Genomic DNA, 20,265 nt, shown 5'->3' on the forward strand with positions numbered 1-20,265 from the left:
CTTACCTGGGGCTTCCTCGTGATCTGGTGGCTGGGTTCTAAAAGCGAGGTCTTTTTCCTTTTTTGTATTTTTAGTAGAGACGGGGTTTCACCGTGTTGGCCGGCTGGTTCCAAACTCCTGGGCTCAAGTGATCAGCCCGCCTTGGCCTCCCAGAGTGTTGGAATTACAGGTGTGAGCCATTGCATTAGGCCATAAAGGTATTGAGAGAGAGACAGGAGAGAAAGCAAGACAGAGAGAGGGAGAGAGAGAAAGACAAGAGCAAGAGAAAGAGAGAGAGAGGGAAAGAGACAAAAAGAGAAAGGAAAGAGAGAGAGGGAGAGAGGCAGCAGCCACATCTTTTACAACTAGCCTCAGAAGTCACATGGCAGAACTACCACTTTCTGTTTGTTGAGGCAGCCACAAATCTCACTTGAGACTCAGGAAAGGAAAACAGTTGTACTTCTTTTTTCTATTTTGAGACAGAGTCTTGCACTGTTGCCCAGGCTGGAGTGCAGTGGCATGATCTCAGCTCACTGCGACCTCCACCTCCCAGGTTCAAGCAATTCTCTTGCCTCAGCCTCCTGAGTACCTGGGATTACAGGCACCTGCCATCACACCCAGCTAATTTTTTGTATTTTTAGTAGAAGCGGAGTTGCACTTCTTAACTGGTAAGTGGCAAGGCTCTGGGAAGGCCAGAAACATCACTGTAACCATTTTTTGGGAAAATACAGTTGGCTACAACCACCGTGTGGACTCATGGAGAAAGAAGAGCTGGCTCTGGGCCCCATAATTCCTTCAGTTCTCCTAACCGAAGCCCTACAAGGCAGTGGAGTGGAGTTAGTAGCTAAGCACATGAGCTCTAGAACCCAAGTGCCAGAGTTCGGATCCCACCTCTCCCACTTGATAGCCTAGAAGCTCAAGCAGGTTTCCTAACCTCCTTGTACCTGTTTTCTCAGCTGCAAAATGGGCATAATAGTATCTACCTCTAGAACTGTGTGAGAATTAAATACATGATTGTAGGTTCATCTGGGTAGAGTGCAGAGGCTACGGTCTCACACATACTCAATTATCTTAAGAGCTACCGTAATAATAATAGCTGCCATTGTCCCACGCAGTTTCATTCATTGCTGAGCTCACGCACACCCTCTGTACACACTCCCCCAATCCTGCCCAGTTCCCGTGCTCTGGAGGTTGTAAGGAGAGACTGTCCAGCCCTTATCATTGCCGTGTTGGATCTCTAAGTATCCTGCTGATTGAGAAATACTCTTGTGGAGAAGTCATTTGCCTAATCTGCTGATTCAGTCATTTTGCTTTACCTCTAAATGGAGCATTGCAAAATATTCCTAAACACGTATAAGTGTATTGTTACACTTCTTAGAAATAATGCCTCTAGCATTTTATTTTATTTATTATTTATTATTATTATTTTTTGAGACGGAGTCTTGCTCTGTTGCCATGCTGGAGTGCAGTGGTGCGATCTCAGCTCACTGCAACCTCTACCTCCCAGGTTCAAGTGATTCTCCTGCCTCAGCTTTGCGAGTAGCTGGGACTACAGTTGCGTGCCACCACGCCCAGCTAATTTTTGTATTTTTAGTAGAAACAAGGTTTCACCATGATAGCCAGGATGGTCTCAATCTCTTGACCTTGTGATCTGCCTGCCTTGGCCTCCCAAAGTGGTGGGATTACAGGTGTGAGCCACCGTACCCAGCCAACATTTAATTGTTTGCTTTGGAGAAAAAAAACATTTTGTTTTTTGAGATGGAGTTTCTCTCTGTCACCCAGGCTGGAGTGCAGTGGTGCGATCTCGGCTCACTGCAACCTCCGCCTCCCAGATTCAAGCCATTCTCCTGCCTCAGCCTCCTGAGTTGCTGGGATTACAGGTGTGTGCCACCACGCCCGGCTAATTTTTGTATTTTCACCATGTTGGTCAGGCTGGTCTTGAACTCTCAACCTTGGGATCTACCCGCCTCAGCCTCCCAAAGTGCTGACATTACAGTCATGAGCCACTGTACCTGGCAATAGTTTGCATTTTCTAGAAAGTCATATAAATGCAACATACAGAATGCTCTCCCTTTTGCCTGCCTTCTTTCACCCTGAGTAATTGTTCTGAGCTTGCCAGGAGAGCCACTCAATGGCAGAGTCAGGCGAGCATTTGTTTTCTTGTTGGATGAACCCTGGACAGCTGCTTCTCTGTCCTTCTGGGGGCTCTCTGGACCCCCTGCTCTTGCCACCCTGATCTTTCCCCATGACCGTCGTCTGTGTCCCTTAGATGACCTCGTGGAGAAGAAGCCATGTGCATGGAACTCCTCCCGCGTCTGCGAATGTCGACCTGGCATGTTCTGTGCCATGTTAGTCACCAACTCCTGTGCCCGCTGTGTCCCCTACCCGATCTGTGCAGCAGAGATGGTCACCAAGCCCCAGGGTAAGCAGTTCCCACCCCAAGCCTTGACCATAACGCGAAGTCTGTGCCCTCACTACTGAGCCTCTCCCCACCCCCAGCCAGGGGTGTTAATTAGGTCAGATTTGGGCCGGGCGCAGTGTCTCGTGCCTGTAATCCCAGCACTTTGGGAGGCCGAGGTGGGTGATCACCTGAGGTTGGGAGTTCAAGACCAGTCTGACCAACATCGAGAAACCTTGTCTCTACTAAAAACATAAAATTACCTGGGCATGGTGGTGCATGCCTGTAATCCCAGCTATTCAGGAGGCTGAGGCAGGAGAATTGCTTGAACTCGGGAGGCGGAGGTTGCAGTGAGCCGAGATCATGCCACTGCACTCCAGCCTGGGCAACAAGAGCAAAACTCCATCTAAAAAAACCCAAAAATCAAATTAGGTCAGATTTGGGTTCTGGTTATCCTTGGAGTAGTTAGACCTGGTGAATGAAATGATAAAATAAAATCCAGTTTTAGCATTCTGGTAAGACATTCTGTTGATTAAAAAAAAAATTATTCCTGAAATGATTGGGTCGGTAAGATCTTGACCTGTTTGCAAGGCTGTTTTATTGACTCAGAGATGAATATCAGGTTTCTGAAGAGGTTTCCAACTCAGGACAGTTGGCTTTACCAGTGTGCAGGAAACTATAAAACACTGACAGTTTATTTTTTTTTAAAGGGCTTTGAGAGATTTCAACAAATTTCCAGGTGGTTGAAAGCAGATGGAAGGGCGGTCACAAAACCAAGTGGAGTGGCTCGGCACGGTGGCTCACGCCTGTAATCCCAGCACTCCGGGAGGCCGAGACAGGTGGATCACTTGAGGTCAGGAGTTTGAGACCAACCTGACCAACATGGCGAAACCCCGTCTCTACTAACAATACAAAAATTAATCAGGCATGGTGGTAGGCGCCTGTAGTCCCAGCTACTCAGGAGGCTGAGGCAGGAGAATTGCTTGAACTGAGGAGGCAGAGGCTGCAGTGAGCTGAGATTGCACCACTGCATTCCAACCTGGGTGACAGAGCAAGTATGTTAAAAAAAAAAAAAGAAAGAAAGAAACCAAGTGGAGGAAAGGTCACCCCATTACCCCATGTGACTCTGTGAGGGCTGTTGGAGAAGTGAGGGGTGACTTGCTTCTAGGACCTCCAGAGAGTCTCTGGGCTAGGAACAGGCAGGCAGACAGGCAGATGAAGAGCAGGAGGGAAGCAGAAGCTTTTAATCCCCAGTATTGTCTTTTTTTTTTTTTTTTGAGACAGAGTCTTGCTCTGTTGCCCAGGCTGGAGCGTAGTGGCACAATCTTAGCTCACTGCAATTTCTGCCTCCTGAGTTCCAGTGATTCTCCTGTCTCAGCCTCCCGAGTAGCTAGGATTACAGGCACCTGCCACCACACCCGGCTAATTTTTGTATTTTTAGTAGAGACGGGGTTTTGCCATGTTGGCCAGGCTGGTCTGGAACTCCTGACCTCAGGTGATCCACCCACCTCGGCCTCCCAAAGTGCTGGGATTACAGCATGAGCCACCGTGCCCACCATAATCATCTTTCTGAATCAGAACACTGAAGGAATACCTGGGGAAAGCTTGGGCCACCAGTGGCGTGCTGTCACTCTGCTCATAAAGCCCTCTTTATTTGGGTATTTGGAAGGGCATTTGTCAACAGGCTAGCCCCACCTCGTTACACTGAAATGCAGGCTGCTGGGTCACATTCTCCGTCCATCGGCCCAGGGTTCCCAGGCCGACTTCCTACTCAGGGGAGAGACCCACTGCGAACAAGACATACTAACACAGCAACAGAAGAAACCCTCCCTCTCACTGACTGGAATATTCAGTACAGTCCTGAGGATTTCATTTTGTTTGTATAAATTTATGGGGTACAAGTGTAATTTTGTTACATGTTTAGATTGGGTGGTGGTGAAGTCAGGGTTAGGGTACCCATCACCCAAATGGAGACGTCGTACCCAAAGCATACATTGTACTCCTTAAATAATTTCTCTTATTTTTTGTAGAATTTTTAATCCCCAGTATTGTCTTTTAATCCCCACCTCTCACCCCCTCACCCTTCTAGGTCTCGTTGCCTTTTATTCCACTCTCCACCTCCACGTGGACACAGTATTTCACTCCCACTTAGAAGTGAGAACGTGCAGTATTTGTCTTTCTGTCTGAACGTTTGCCCTTAAGACAATGGCCTTCAGTTCCATTCATGTTGCTGCAAAGGACATGATTCATTCCTTATGATGGCTGAGTAGTATTCCATTGCATACAGAGGCCACATTTATCTATTGGTGGATGTGTGGATGCAGCATAACTCTTCTTCTTCTTCTTTTTTTTTTTTTTTTGAGACAAAATCTCTCTATGTTGCCCAGACTGGAAGTACAGTGGCATGGTCTCAGCTCATGGCAACCTCTGCCTCCTAGCTTCAAATGATTCTCCAGTCTCAGCCTCCCAAGTAGCTGGGACTACAGGTGTGCACCACCACGTGTGACTAATTTTTTTATTTTTAGTAGAGATGAGGTTTCACCATACTGGCCAGGCTGGTCTTGAACTCCTGACCTCAGGTGATCCGGCTGCCTTGGCCTCCCAAAGTGTTGGGATTACAGGCATGAGCCCACTCCTGGCCAAGCATAACCCTTTTAAAATAAATAGGAATCAGCAGAGACTTATGAGGAAAACCAGCCCTAAGAAGGAGAATAAAAAGGTATGAAACCAGAAATTCTTACCACACATGAAGCCATGATAGACCCAGGAGTAGAAGAGAATTTAGCAGGCCAGGCGCGGTGGCTCAAGCCTGTAATCCCGGCACTTTGGGAGGCCGAGGCGGGTGGATCACGAGGTCAAGAGATCGAGACCATCCTGGTCAACATGGTGAAACCCTGTCTCTACTAAAAATACAAAAAATTAGCTGGGCATGGTGGCGCATGCCTGTAGTCCCAGCTACTCAGGAGCCTGAGGCAGGAGAATTGTCTGAACCCAGGAGGTGGAGGTTGCGGTGAGCTGAGATCGTGCCATTGCACTCCAGCCTGGGTAACAAGAGCAAAACTCCGTCTCAAAAAAAAAAAAAAAAGAAGAGAACTTAGCAACATGAAATTTGTGTCTACAGAAAAATTCATGAACTTATTACGTCCACAAGGTGAGCACAGAATGCTATGAAAAAGAACAATGCCCCCAGAACTTAAAATGCAGTAATATATATAAAGAAAAAGAACAATGCAGGATCAGAGGACAAGAAATGGGTCTTTAGAAAGTGCTTGTGATCCGCCCATCCGCTCTAGGCTCTCCATTCACCTTTCCATCCCTGCCCTGCCATCAAGGACTGGGCTCCATGCTTGCCAGCAGAGGGCGCTGGAGGGCCATCGCGGGAGAAAGGAGGCTTCGGGCTGCGTTTGCTGCTGCTTGTTCCTGCTGCCTGGGCCTGGTGACCACCTCGATGTGACCAACGCAGACACTGGCATGTGCCAGGTCTCATGTCTGCAAAAGTGTCTTGACTCCCTCTGTGTGTCCCCCACCAGCTGCAGGTCTTTGGCACCTCAAAGTGCTCCAGTCATCTCCCCCACAGTGGCAGCCCAAATTTGTCTTTGTACCTGACCAGAAGCATAGACTTCAGATCAAAAGGACCTACCAAGAGCAAAGCAGGATCAATGGAAATTCCCCACGCTGCACGTAATAGATGTACCACCGTGCGTTCTTCCACCTGCCAGCTCATGGCATTTGGGTTGTTTCCCATTTAGGGCCATTATGAATGAAAGCAGCTGTGAATATTTTTTAAAACATGTATGAATTTATTTTATATCTTTTATTTATCTACTTTTCTTAGAGGCAGGGCCTCACTCTGCGTTCCAGGCTGGAGTGAAGTGGCATGATCTTGGCTCACTGCAGCCTTGAACTCCTGGGCTCAAGCAATCCTCCTACCTCGGCCTCCCACAGTGGCGTGAACCACCATGACTGGCCAATTCTTATACAAGTCTTGGGGTGGATGTATATTTTCATTTCTCATGGGCAAATACCTAGGAGGAATGGTTGGGTCATTGTGCTGGTCACATAGTTAGAATGTTTTTGAGGACTAGTCAAAGCTGGTTACCTCTGGTCTGATCCAACCCTTTGGTTTTACACCCAGAGAGAAGCTCAGGGCTGAAGCTAGAGCCAGAAAGAGGGATCCCAGGGGTCAGCCCTGGGTACTGTCCACTGGAAGACATCATCCACTCACCTCCTTCTTAGTTCTGAACCTAGAATTTACCCAGCTAAATTACAATCACCCCAGCTATATTACAATCAAGTTTGAAGGCAGCATAAAAACATTTTCAAAAGGTCCAGAAAGCTTTTCTTCCTATATTCCCTCTTAGGAAGTTATTTGAAGATGTAATTCAGCTAAATGAGGGGGCAAAAAAGAAACAAACCAGGAAGCCATGAAGTCTAGAAAACAGTACATCATCCTAGCAGAGCAAGGAAGGAAAGTCCCGGAATGGTGTGCTGTAGACCAGCTGAGCCAGATCAGAGCAGGAAATGCAAGGAAGGCTCCAAAGAAGTTTTCCTAGGAATGCAAGAGAATTGTAGTAAATTTCATGATTAGTACAGTTGAAAAACCTGAGGCTATGGAGAGGGCACACTATCCTTTTATCAACAAGAAAAAGAAAGGCAATTGAGAACTGCAGGGAAAAGAAAAAGCTGACAAGAAAGACACAGTCCAAATATGAAGATAAAATTTCACCTGATTTTAAGCAATTGCAGGATATACAGAAAGAGAGTCCATTTGGCCTTGATGCTAAGACCAAATGGCCCAAGGATTGAGTATTTGGATTTAAAGAGAAGTATATCCATCTGGTAAATTATATATATATATTTTAGTTCTTAAATGGAGGCTAAGAGTAGGCAGATTCCTTTTTTCTCTTCCAATAGGCCCTTACCAGAGAACACAGACCGACTAAGGGCTAGACATTGCCTTTTCCTCACCTCCAAATCCAAAGGAGGAGGAAAAGGGGAGGATCACTAAATCAGGAAGGAAGAAGGAAAGTTGTAAGTAAGGTATGGCACATTCAGAGAGAGGATGAGAGGCACCCAAGGGGTACTTGGTCTCCCCCTTCTGCACATAGAGGAGGGAGAGCAGATCTGTCGCTGGGTTTCAGCAGGTGTTTCAGTAGCAGCTGAGACATGGGCCCGTCTAGTTACATCAGGCTGCCTTGGAGAAAGGGCAGGCGGCTCTCTTCTCATCATGCTAACTGGGAATAGCCACGCAGTTAGTGGGTTTGAGCACCAGAGCTCCAATCCACTCAAAGTAAATGTTCACTGAAACCCAATGACATTTCAAACACTGATTCAGATACTGATTAACAAATATATAGAAACCATCACAACACATGGCATCATATTCCCCATAGCCTCCACCCTCCAGGCTCCAACTGATTCAGCTAAGTCTAGTGACATTCCTGAAAGAGGAGGCTTCCTCAGAACCCTACAATCCAAGAAGGAAATTAATGCTGGCTTCACTTTTTTGTCTGTTTCAGGGAAAATCTGAGAGGCATTGCAAGAACTTTCTAGAGGAGAGATGTGTGTATGTGTGGGGGATTGTTTTGTACCACATCAAAAAGGGGTGCTGCCACCAGGGCTGTGGGGGAGGAGAGGTGTAGTGGCTGAGCATAACCCACTTCTAATGTGGGACAAACTTTCCTGCCCCCAAAAAGCAGGAAGCTTTGAAGAAGGTGCCCAGTCCCCAGGGAGGAGGCAGTGCTGGCCCAAGGAGAGTCCTGGGCTGGAACGAGGCATCTCTGTTTCCTGGCTCTCACTCCAGCCCTGTGGTTCTCTCCATCTGTGAAACAAGGTGGCCGGCTCAGACTAGTGGTGGCCAGCTTTGAACTGGCCGTCAAAGACATTCCCTCTGGCCAGCTCAGTGATCCAGCTACCCTTCCTGGGTACTCAAGAGGACTGAAATTATATGTTCACACAGAGGCACACACAGGAATACTCATAGCTGCCTTGTTCATCATAGTTCAAACGGAAGCAACCCAAATGTCCGTCAACTAGTGAAGGGTATGTCAATGGTGGTACATCTGTACAATGGAACTAGTGAAGGGTATGTCAATGGCGGCACGTCTGTACAGTGGAACTAGTGAAGGGTATGTCAATGGCGGCACGTCTGTACAACGGAACTAGTGAAGGGTATGTCAATGGCAGCACGTCTGTACAATGGAACACCATTCAGCGACAGAAAGAAATGAACGTGAGTGGATATCAAAAACTATGCAGCATGAAGGAAGCCAGACCCCAGAGTACATACTGCATGATTCTGTCGACATGAAATTCAGATACACTCCTCTATAATGACAAAGCGGATCAGTGGTTGCTGGATCTGGAGGTAGGGGCAGAGTGAGTGAGGAGGAGCACTAGGGAACCTTCTGGAGGGATGATAATATTCTGTATTTTATTTTTTTTGAGATGAGTCTAGCTCTGTTGCCAGACTGGAGTGCTCCTGCCTCAGCTTCCTGAGTAGCTGGGATAACAGGTGTGTGCCACCACACCTGACTAATTTGTGTGTTTTTAGTAGAGACAGAATTTCACCATGTGGGTTGGCCAGGCTGGTCTTGAACTCCTGAACTCCAGTGATCCTCCTGCCTCAGCCTCCCAAACTGCTGTGATTATAGGTGTGAGCCACTGTGCTTGGCCAGCTTCCCCACTTTGATCTTTTGAAACACAAATCTGACTGTCTTACCTCCCAGGGTGCTGCCTCCCTGGAAGCCACCAGTCCCTGCAGGTTAACTCTTTCCTGGACATACCAGCCTCCTTGGTGCTGGTTCTCAGCTGTTACCTCCCCTCTGCAGATGTAGCTGAGAGGGACACCACCCTTGAGCCGCCAACCCCAGTGACCCCTGACTGCATCCTCACCCCAGAGAATGGCAAGACGCCTGCCAGGTGACTCCTCGGCCCTTCTCTCTGTTTGGCTGCTGCAGGAGGGAGCTGTTCCTGAGATGCCCAGGGGATTCTGGGGGGCAGCTGGGCTGGGGGTGGAGGTGGGGCCTGGGCTGCTCTTTTTGGGAATGTGTGCCCATCTCTGAGCTGGCACCACTGGAAAGCCAGAAGACCTCGAAATCCAGTCTCTGCCCTCAAAATGCCTGGCAGAAACTCGGCACAGAGGATCTAGGGACCCAGGTCCCGGCTGCACAGTCTCCAGGGAAAGGGAATGATTCCTGAGCACACATTTCCCTCTTCCCATCCCTGTCCCTCCTGCCTTGGGCTTCTCCCTGCAGCACCAGCCCCACCCTGAGCTCCCTGGTGGATTCCCAAGCCAGTAAGACACTGCCCATCCCAACCAGCGCTCCCATCGCTCTCTCCTCCACGGGGAAGCCCATTCTGGATCCAGGTAATGATCCCAGCCCACCCACCCCTATCCCAGCAGGGGCTTCCTCTTGGGGAAATGGGGGCTAGGGGGAGCCAGGAGGGAGCTTCTCCTTTGTGGTGTGGCCTGGGAGGGGGATCAAGGTCAACCCCAGATTTCTGGCTTCTTGAGTTGGGGCTGTGACTCTGGCCCTTGCTAATGACTATTTTTTTTTTTAAAAACAGAGTCTTACTCTGTTGTCCAGGCTGGAGTGCAGTGGCACCAATCTTGGCTCACTGCAACCTCCACCTCCCAGGTTCAAGAGATTCTCCTGCCTCAGCATCCCAAGTAGCTGGGATTACAGGTGCTTGCCACCACTCCTGGCTAATTTTATGTATTTTTAGTAGAGACAGGGTTTTGCCATGCTGCCCAGGTTGGTCTCAAACTCCTGATCCACCCACCTCAGCCTCCCAAAATGCTGGGATTATAGGCATGAACCGAGGCACCTGGCTGCTAGTGACTATTCTTTAATTCTTGTAGGCAGGAAGTTTTTTCACAGCTTCATCCTCACGGCCCATAATTGCTACTCAGAAAATAGGTATTTGTTGATTGATTTCATGACGTTGACTAGTTGTTTAGTTCCTTTGAGGTTCGGTAGTCTCGTCTGTGGAATGGTAATGGCAGAGAGCATGCAGGGTTGTAAGCAGCCTAGCGTTGTAGGCAGTGCCTGTAAGAGTGCCTCTTAGGAAATGATGCCAGGCTTTCATTTTAGGACTTGCAGTTCTAGTGACTGACACGAGGTGGCAGTAGTGCTCAGGCGGTCCTGAAAGTGCGGTCCTGTCTGGCGGCATCGGCACTGGCTGGAAACTTGTTAGAAAAGTAAATGATGGGCCCCATCCCAGACCTAGAGAATCAGAAGCATTTTAACAAGGTCTCCAGGGGACTCATATGCACATTAATGTTTGAGAAGCACTTAACTGGCATATATTACTTTTTTTTTGAGATGGAGTCTCGCTCTGTCACCAGGCTGGAGTGCCATTGCGCCATCTTGGCTCACTGAAACCTCTGCCTCTCGAGTTCAAGCGATCCTCCTGCTTCAGCGTCCCAAGTAGCTGAGACTACGGGTGTGCGCCACCACGCCCAGCTAATTGTTGTATTTTTAGTGGAGACAGGGTTTCATCATGTTGGCCAGGATGGTCTCGATCTCTTGACCTCACGATTCGCCCACCTCAGCTTCCCAAAGCACTGGGATTAAAGGCATGAGCCACCGCACCCAGCCCATGTACTACTTTTTTAACGTCTAAACATGGACTTCAATAAAGTGCAATAACTAGCTCTATGATCTCTGCAAGTGACAAAAGGAAAAGAGGAAGTAAGTTTAGTGCCAAGGTGTGAAGAAGGAGAAGGAAATAGGGGTTAAGAAAGAGCATGGGCCCTGGGGTCTACCCGGCCTGGCCTGGCCTGGGCTGGGCTGGGGCTCTTTATTCTTAGGGTGACCTTGGACAAGTTAACGAACCTTTGTGAGCCTCAGTTCCCCTCATTTTGAAACTGGAGATAGGGAGGGTGCCTACAGCCTAGGGTTGTGGATCATTTATTCAGGGAACGCTTGTGGGGGTGTTTTCGTGCAGGGGGGACTCTGTGCCTGCCTTCATCAAGCAGGTCTAGAGGGTTGGCCGGGAGGAGACTGGGTTCAACCCCTTCCTTCTCCTCGCTGCTGGGCCTTTCCCACCCTGACCTGGCCATACCAGCAGCGCTGCCGGAGGCCCATCACACCAGGCCCTTCACAGTCCCCAAATTTTGGGCTTTCAAACTTCAATTCCTCCTTCCTTCTGGCCCCTAGACGCCTCAGTTTCTCACCCTCTAGACACAGTTTGCCCTTCTCTCAGCTATGAATAGTCGATCAGCTTCCTGAAGCCAGGTGAGGGAGGGCTGGATCAGATAAAACCTTGGCTTGGAAAGGATCTGGTGGTGTTAGCTATGATGGAATCTGTGTCCCAGGGGAAGGAGGAAGTAGTCTGGGGCTGGGGCTGTCCTGTGTGGTTATAGCAAAGCAAAGAGTGCAGAGTGTCTCTGTTTCAGGGCCGGTGCTCTTCTGGGTGAGCCTGGTGCTCGCCGTGGTGGTTGGCGCCAGCGTCTTCCTCCTGTGCCACCGGAGGGCCTGCAGGAAGCGAATTCGGCAGAGTAAGTGGCTGTGTCCTTGGGGCCTTGGGGAGGACAGGCTGCTTTCTGCCAGCCTGGCCTGGGTCCTTGCCCTGCCTGCTCCTGCAGTCTGAGGCCTCCTCCTCCTGGTGTCGTTTCAGAGCTCCACCTGTGCTACCCGGTCCAGACCTCCCGGCCCAAGCTGGAGCTTGTGGGTGAGTGTCCAGCTGTCCAAAGGGGCTGCCTGAACCAGAGAATTGAGTATAGGGCAGCTCTGGGCCCAGGGAGTGGGCCCAGAGCATGAACTTCTAGCCCAGCCTCGGGGCTCCCTGTCTGTGGCTCCTGTGGCATTCTGTACCTCTGTAGGGATGTCATGCAGGTAAAAACTCATGCGGGTAAAGAATGCAGTGCGGGTGAAGACGGCGCTGGGTGTGCCGACTGTGCACCTGGATGGATGCTGGGATGAAAGTTTAAAAGTCTATCTTGTCTTTCATTTCTTCCTCCAGTACCCCCAGGGGGCATTCCTGCCAGCCTTCCCTTCCTCTCTACATTCTACCCTCCCTTTCTCCATCTCCCATCTTCCCTTCTCTTTCCCTTCTCTCTCCCCGTCTTCTGCCACTTGGCAAGTCATCCCAGGGGCAGACCTGGTTCTTCCACTTACCAGCTGTGTGACCCCGGGTGAGTTACTGAATCACTCTGTTTCAGTTTCCTCATCTGGAAAATGCGGATGGTGGAGCCTCCTTCAGAGGCTTGGCCAGCAGGTTCGTGGAGGTTGGGCTGTTAAGTGCATGGAGTGTCTGTCTGCAGTCGGTGGCTACTGCTGTTGACAGGATGGCCTGGGCCTGGGGCTTTTTCCTCCCTGGAAGCTTCAGGCTTTCCCGAGTCCTGGGTGCTTCTGACCCACTCCCTGGTCCCTGCACTCTGATCCTTGACCAACATCCGGACCAGCTCTTCCAGGCAGCCCTTGGGAGCTGGGACCTTCCCCACCTGACCAGGCAGGGGTGCCTAGACAGGGCGTGTCTTCTAGCCCTCAGCTGGGGCAGGGGGTTCCAAGCCATCATGTGTCAAGCACCTTTTCTCTCCTGGACACTCCCTTTAAGGCAGGCTGGGGTCTTCCTCAGCACTGCACAGCATGGATTGAGTGCCTACTGTGTGCTGGGCTCTGATGGGGGAATTGTCTGAGCCTTCCTTTCTGATTGCAAGGTGGGCTCCCGTAGAGGGTCTCCTGGACTCCCCCAGAGACAACCTTTATTCTGCAAGGAGGATACAGGGCTCAGAGAGGTTGATGGCTGGCCCAGGGCCACACAGCCTGACAGTGGCACAGCAAGCCTCAGACACTGGTTCTAGGGATTTTGGTTTGTAAAGGGCTCAGCTCTGTCCCCTTTTTCTTCCCCCTGCCAGCTCCGCCCACCACCACAATGCCCACCCAAGAACCACGTGTTCAGCCTGAGGCCAGTTCCTGGCCCGACCCCCGATCTCCCCAGGACCTTCGGAGAGGTCCTTGCAGTAGGTTAGAGACTGTTGTCTTGGGCACAGAAACCCAGTCCACTGAGGCATGTTTTGAATTTGATGAGTTTCACAAGCAAGCACTTGTGGTCCCTGAGCAAGGGGGGTTTTTGTGTTTTGACAGTTTCAAGCCTGTTTCCATGAGCTGTCAGGCTCAGCGTCTCATTGAAACTGGCATTTGCTTTCTTGACATTTTTCTAGTATTAGAATTTCCATTGCCGTCAGTTTATTTTTTTTCTTCAAACCTCTGTGAGAGCAGTTTTGTTACAAGAAGACAAAAAGAAAGACAGAAAACACCTTCCCCTAAGAAGCCAGATCTACAAAGCACGGAGCCCCAAGGCTCAATGGTGGACGCCCTGTCTCAGGCTGTTTTTGACCCTCTGGCTTCTGGCGGGCCCTCAGGGTCTGGGTTCCCAGGCTCAGGATGGATGGAAAGTGAAGCCAAGACAGGCAAGAACGGACCGAGCTGGCCAGATGCCCCTTTTCCTCCCAAGTCGTGGGTGGTTCACTCATTCATCTATTCACATGGTCTTCACGGAGCACTTCCTCCGAGCAGGCCCTGTGCTGGGCCCAGAAGCTGTTCTCTCCAAGCTTTTAGACTAATTCGGACTGCCTGCGGAGGCTAAAGGCAGGCAGGATGGGAGTGTGCCTGGCTTCCCACATCCCAGACCTGGGGCAGGGGGTGCTCTTGGTTCCTTGAGCAGTGAGCGCGTCAGGAATCTCCGCTCAGGACTGATGAGATGTTCACCAACCAGCCCTCAAATTGATCCGACCTTCCCACATGTGTCGTTGGTGACAGGCATTTGCAAAGGACATATGTGATCTCATTCACTCCTCCAGTGGCCTGGGAGGTACCTACTATTATCCCCATTGCATAGATTAGCAGCCTGAGGCGCAGAAGATGAAGTGATTTGTTTAAGGCCCCGTGCTGGGTGAGCAGTAGGACTGGGATTTTATCATGGTTGTTGAGATATTTGTGAAAAGGTTTTTCACCCTTGGCACCATTGACATTTGGGAATGAACCATTCTTTGCTGTGGGGGCTATCCTGGAGGTTCTGCAGCCCCCAGATGCCAGTAACACCCCCTAGATGGGACAACCAAAAAGGTCTCTAGACACTGCCACATGGCCCCTGGGGAAAAACTACTCCTGGTTGAGAACCACTAATCTAAAATTCTTTTAGAAATGGTGTAAGTACAAAGAATTTATTTTGTCCTGAACCATTTGAGAGTAACTGACTGACTCAATGTCTATCACCCCAAAAATTTTAGTGTGTGTTTCAAACAGACGAGGGTGTATTTTACATGATGTAGTAAGGATCCTCAGAATCAGGAAATTGACACTGATACGTGACCAACAATGAATTCTCAGCTGTTCAAGTTTCTTTTTCTTTTCTTTTTGAGACGGCGTTTCGCTCTTTGTTACCCAGGCTGGAGTGCAATGGTATGATCTCGGCTCACCGCAACCTCCGCCTCCTGGGTTCAGGCAATTCTCCTGCCTCAGCCTCCTGAGTAGCTGGGATTACAGGCACGCGCCACCATGCCCAGCTAATTTTTTTTTTTTTTTGTATTTTTAGTAGAGACGGGGTTTTATCGTGTTGACCAGGATGGTCTCGATCTCTTGACCTCATGATCCACCCGCCTCGGCCTCCCAAAGTGCTGGGATTACAGGCTTGAGCCACCACGCCCGGCCTCAAGTTTCTTTATTTGTCCCAATAATGTCCTTTATAGCAGAGGATCCAGCTCAGAGCCACGATTGCATTTGCTTGTCTGGTTTCTCCAGCCTCCTTCCGTCCAGATCACATCCCCAGGCTTCTCCTTTTTGGGGGAAGAGTGCAGGATGGCGATTCTGTGATGCTCCTTACTTAGGGTTTGTCTGGTGTTTTCTCCCGAGTGGGCTCAGGTCACGCATCTTGGGCTGGAAGGTCCCAGAAGTGATGTTGGGCTCTTCTTTCTTGGGGCGTCCTGCCAGGTTTCAGTTTGTCCCTTTCCTGGAGCTGTGCACTTTGAGCACTTGATGGAGGTGATGTCTGCCGGGCCTCTCCATGGTGAGGTCTCGATTTGCTCCTCAGTTACTAAGTCTTTTTGGGGGCGTTACTTTGAGACTGTCAATAACTCATTCTTCAGCAGACCTTCATTTTTTTTTTTGAAACAGGGTTAGGCTCTGTCACCCAGGCTGGAGTGCAGTAGCGTGATCTTGGCTCACTGCAACCTCCACCTCCCGGCTTCAAGTGATTCTCCTGCCTCAACCTCCTGAGGAGCTGGAATTACAGGTGTGTGCCACAATGCCTGGCTGATTTTTCTTTTTTTGTTGTTGTATTTTTAGTAGAGACAGGGTTTCACCCTGTTGGTCAGGCTGGTCTCCAACTCCTGGCCTCTAGTGGTTCTCCCACCTCAGCCTCCCAAGGTTTTGGGATTATAGGTGTGAGCCACTGCACCTGGCCCAGAACTCCTGTTTTCTTTATTGGGTTATAATCTGTTACTATCAGTTTTTATTTTGACGCTCCAGTTGTCCCAGATTAGGTCAGGGAGAGCCCCTGTGTTCTTTGGGATATCCTCATCCTTCTGTGCTATGAGCACTTCCCTATTCTGAGATGTTCCCAGCTTAACTTGTGCACTCCTGCCCCGGCCCTGGAATCAGCTCTCTCTCCCTGGAGCCTGGGGTTTGCATCTAGGGGTGTCTGTTGCCAGAGCCTAGCTGAATCTCCCCACTTGGGCCCGTTCTGTTTCCCACAGCATTGGGGAATCACAGGCCAGAGACGGGAGGGGAGTGTAAGTGGAGAACAACAGGGAAGGAAGGGACCAAGAGCTTTCCATCACGTGTCGGATCTCACGTGCTCCGTGAGATCTGAGATCTTCAGAGCAGCCTGTGACACCATGCACTTGTCCGAGGTGGCCGGCCGCTGCCCAGCGTGTTCCTGGACTCGTGTCCTGGGGGGTACCAGATGAGCTTACGAGAAGGTGGTGGTGATTCCAAAAAGCAAGGAAACCAATAAATAAGGCTAGCAGATTGAATCAACATTTTTAGGGGAAGAGCAGTTATGAAATCTGACCTCTGTACTTGGCGAGATTTGTCCTGTGTCTTTATCAAAATCCTCATGGGTTGTAACACAGCTGTAGTCACATGTCAGAGCCTGCCAGATGCCTCTCTTTTGCCTCTGAGATATTACACTTGTTTGGGAGAGTCAGTATCGAACTCTGACTTACCATTCAGTGTGCTGGAGCGCGGAGCCGTGTGAACATCTTGGGCTCTTCCTGCACCTGCTGTGGGCTGGAAAGCATCCTGGACACCTTCTTTTTTTAATACTTTAATTTTAAAAAATTCTAAGTAGGCTGGATGTGGTGACTCACACCTGTAATCCCAGCACTTTGGGAGGCCAAGGCAGGCAGATCACTGGAGGTCAGGAGTTCAAGACCAGCCTGGCCAACATGCCAAAATGCTGTCTCTACTAAAAATACAAAAATTAGCCAGGTGTGGTGGTGGGTGCTTGTAATCCCAGCTACTCAGGAGGCTGAGGCAGGACAATTTCTTGAACCCAGGAGGTGGAGGTTGCAGTGAGCCGAGATCGTGCCACTGTACTCCAGCCTGGAGTACCCCTGCTCCAGGACAGCTAAGTGGCCTCATTGTTTATGACATTTGGCTGGTTTTCAATTTGGGGGTTATTATAAACACCCTGCTGTGCTTGGCCTTTTTATTTTCTTTCCGATTATTTCCTGAGGGTGTGTTCCCCCAAGAGGGATGACTGGATAAAGAGTGTGAGGTTTTCCTTGCGAGACGACTCCTGAGAAGATGGAACCAGCGTGCGGGGCATGAGCAGTTCCGCGCTCCTCTTCACCTACCTCCCTTTCGAGGCCGAGTTGTGTCATTTCTATTTATTTTGTTTTGTTACTCTGTCAAACATTTTTTTTTCTGTTGGCCACCCCCAGTGACTTGGTACCAAAGAACAGTTGGCCATTTTTAAAACTCAGAATCACTCTGGAAAGACCATGATTTAGTTTCACTGACATCATTTAAAAGAACGTGCCTCGGCCGAGCGCGGTGGCTCTAGCACTTCGGGAGGCTGAGGCGGGTGGATTGCCTGAGGTCAGGAGTTTGAGACCAGCCTGGCCAATGTGGTGAAACCCCATCTCTACTAAAAATACAAAAATTAGCCTGGCGTGGTGGTACACACCTGTAATCCCAGCTACTTGGGAGAATCTCTTGAACCTGGGAGATGGAGGTTGCGGTGAGCCGAGATGGTGCCACTGCATTGCAGCCTGGGTGACAAAGTGAGACTCTGTATCAAAAAAAGAGAAAAAGGTACCCCTATGAGTGTTTCCCAAACTCACCTAGTGTCCAACATAGCATGTCCATGCGGCCAGTCTTGTGTGTACTTATCCTCCTTGTTGACTGAGCATCGGTGATCCTCTCTGTGAGGGTTCAGGGCTGGTGGCTCCCCAGAGCTGCTGAAATCCGAGATGTGTGCAGGAGGCGGTGTGGCTGGCATGCGGGCAGCTTGGAGGCAGAATTGTCTAGCCAGGGATGTGTGCCTGACAACAGCAGATTGCAGATCTCCGTAGGTGGCATTCTCGGGAGTGGTTGAAAGCTGGGCGTCCCTGGAGGATGGTCTCCTCTGGGAGCTGACTTGCCCCAGGATGGAATAGATGCCCGGGTGCCCTCTCACCTTTCTCAGATGGCCAGTGAGCCAAGGTTAAATGTTAAATGTCAATGTATGCCTTGCCATGACCTGGCCACTGTTTACTGTGGGAGAACAAGGGTAGTGGAGGGTAGGGGGTTGAGATGAGAAGACAGAGCTTGTGGCTTGAGACTCTTTGCATCAGCACCTCCTGAACCCACAGGGGGATGGGTTGAATAACATCCCAATGAAGGACATGAGATGACCTGAGAGCAGTTGTCCTCCTCAAAGGCTGCTGCCTGGGTGCTTTCAGACACGTGAAAGAGAAAATCGAAGTCCAGCTGGAGCCAGAAGGGTTCCACAGTAGACTGGCTTCAGGCGTGTCCCAGGCAGGGTCCAGGTAGCGTCCACAGGATCCCTCATCCTCTCTCCATCGCCTGCCTTGAGGTCCTCCATGTGGGTTTTGCCCGGTGTTACAGGGAGTTCGGGGCTCTCCACACCCTGGAGACAACAAGGTGTGGGGGCGGCATTCACAGACCAGCTTCTGACCCAGCGGAAGCCTCCTGGGCTCTGGTTGGGCCTGTGCCTCTCGTGAACCAATCCTTGCATGTGCACGGGGTGGGGGTTGGGAGATGGTTCGTCGTGTTCATTGGTTTAGTCGTTAGGAATGAGAGTGATAGCCGGGCCCAGTGGCTCATACCTGTAATCCTGGCACTTTGCAAGGCCAAGGCAAGTGGACCACTTGAGATCAGGAGTTCAAGACCAGCTTGGACAACATGGTGAAACCCTGTCTCTACTGAAAATACAAAAAATTAGCCAGGTGTGGTGGCATGTACCTGTAATCCCAGCTACTCAGGAAGCTGAGGCATGAGAATCAATTGAACCTGGGAGGCGAAGGTTGCATTTTGCTGAGATTGCCCCACTGCACTCCAGCGAGACCATCTCAAAAAAATAAAAAAATTATGGAATGAGAGTGTCCAGGAGAGAGAGATGGTCCCCTGTCCTCCATCTGCCACTGGAGGAGTGAGCATCAGGAAGTGAGCCTCCTTGCCTTGGGCGGGGGTGGGCGCTGACTCTGAAACCCATCCCAGTCCTCTCCAGATGACCTGACCCCTAGGCTGAGTTCAGCACCATCTGTGATCCAGGAAGACCATTTGCCAGAAGGCGGGGTGGGCGGGGCCGGGGGCTGCCTGGCCCTCCTCGGTGAAGTTGCTGCTCTTGCTTTTTGCAGATTCCAGACCCAGGAGGAGCTCAACAGTAAGTACCTGCCCTTGCCCCCACCTCAGCTTCGTGCCCCTAAATCCAACTCCTTCCCTAACAGATCTGCAGTTTAGAGAGCTGCTGGGGGAAGGGAGAGGGAGGGACAGAAGGGTCATTGCCCCTCCAGTGCCCAGGGTGCAGGCCCCTGCTGCAGGTTCAGGCTGAGTCTGCCCCACCACAGGGACCTCTGTCACAGGGGCCTCACCTGGGGCCTCAGCCAGGCCTTGGTCAAGGGTGGAGAGCCCCACCCCACAGCAGCCTCCAGCTCCTGGCTCAGCCTGCCGGGAATTTCCAGAAGGGCCTGCAGACAGTGGATTTGGTTTACGCCACTATTGGGTACCAGGTCTGGTCAGGAGGAAGACTGCGTTCATTTTCCTCTTCTCTTCACTCTTCTGTGAGTCTCATCCTGCAGGCTGGACGGAGCAGGTCCTCCATGTGGGTTTTCCTTTTTTTCTTTTTCCATTGATCACTTCTTCTACTACTTTCTTTCATTCAAGCATCATACATTAAGAAGGGTTTCTATCCTTTCATTTTTCAACATAATATACAGAACCATCACACTAGTTCAGTTTAAAAATATGGGGCATCACATTCAAATATGCTTGGATTTGACAAGTGGCTGAGACAATGCTGAGGAATTCCACAAAAGAGGGTATTCGACAATTTGTAAGGTAATAAATTTGGTTTTGCTGCATAGGCCATTAATAGTAACTTGTTTTAAAATGCAGTCTTTTGGCCAGTCACGATGGCTCACGCCTATAATCCCAGCATTTTGGGAGGCTAACGCAGACGGATCACCTGAGGTCAAGAGTTTGAGACCAGCGTGGCCAACATAGTGAAACCCCGTCTCTACTAAAAATGCAAAAATTAGCTGGGTGTGGTGGTGCACGCCTGTAGTCCCAGCTGCTCGGGAGGCTGAGGCAGGAGAATCTCTTGAACCTGGGGGGCAGAGGTTACAGTGAGCTGAGATTGCACTACTGCATTCCAGCCTGGGTAACAGAGTGAGTCTCTATCTCAAAAACAAAAAACAAGACCAAAAAAAAAAA

The 20,265-nt window shown here is 50.1% G+C and overlaps 1 protein-coding gene across 6 annotated transcripts in view; it reads left to right on the plus strand.

The window, feature by feature from the left end:
* The window catches only part of TNFRSF8 (TNF receptor superfamily member 8), a 76,794-nt gene that overhangs the window by 50,647 nt on the left and 5,882 nt on the right, over positions 1-20,265 (plus strand). For all 6 annotated transcript variants that reach the window (XM_009000415.6, XM_078330399.1, XM_078330401.1 and 3 more), the window contains 6 exons: positions 2,249-2,401; positions 9,208-9,298; positions 9,634-9,746; positions 11,781-11,882; positions 12,002-12,055; positions 19,191-19,216. In XM_009000415.6, coding sequence (XP_008998663.3) covers positions 2,249-2,401; positions 9,208-9,298; positions 9,634-9,746; positions 11,781-11,882; positions 12,002-12,055; positions 19,191-19,216 — 539 coding nt within the window. The remainder of the gene's footprint in view (positions 1-2,248; positions 2,402-9,207; positions 9,299-9,633; positions 9,747-11,780; positions 11,883-12,001; positions 12,056-19,190; positions 19,217-20,265) is intronic.

This window comes from Callithrix jacchus, chromosome 7 (genome assembly GCF_049354715.1).
Source record: "Callithrix jacchus isolate 240 chromosome 7, calJac240_pri, whole genome shotgun sequence".
Lineage (NCBI taxonomy): Eukaryota > Metazoa > Chordata > Mammalia > Primates > Cebidae > Callithrix > Callithrix jacchus.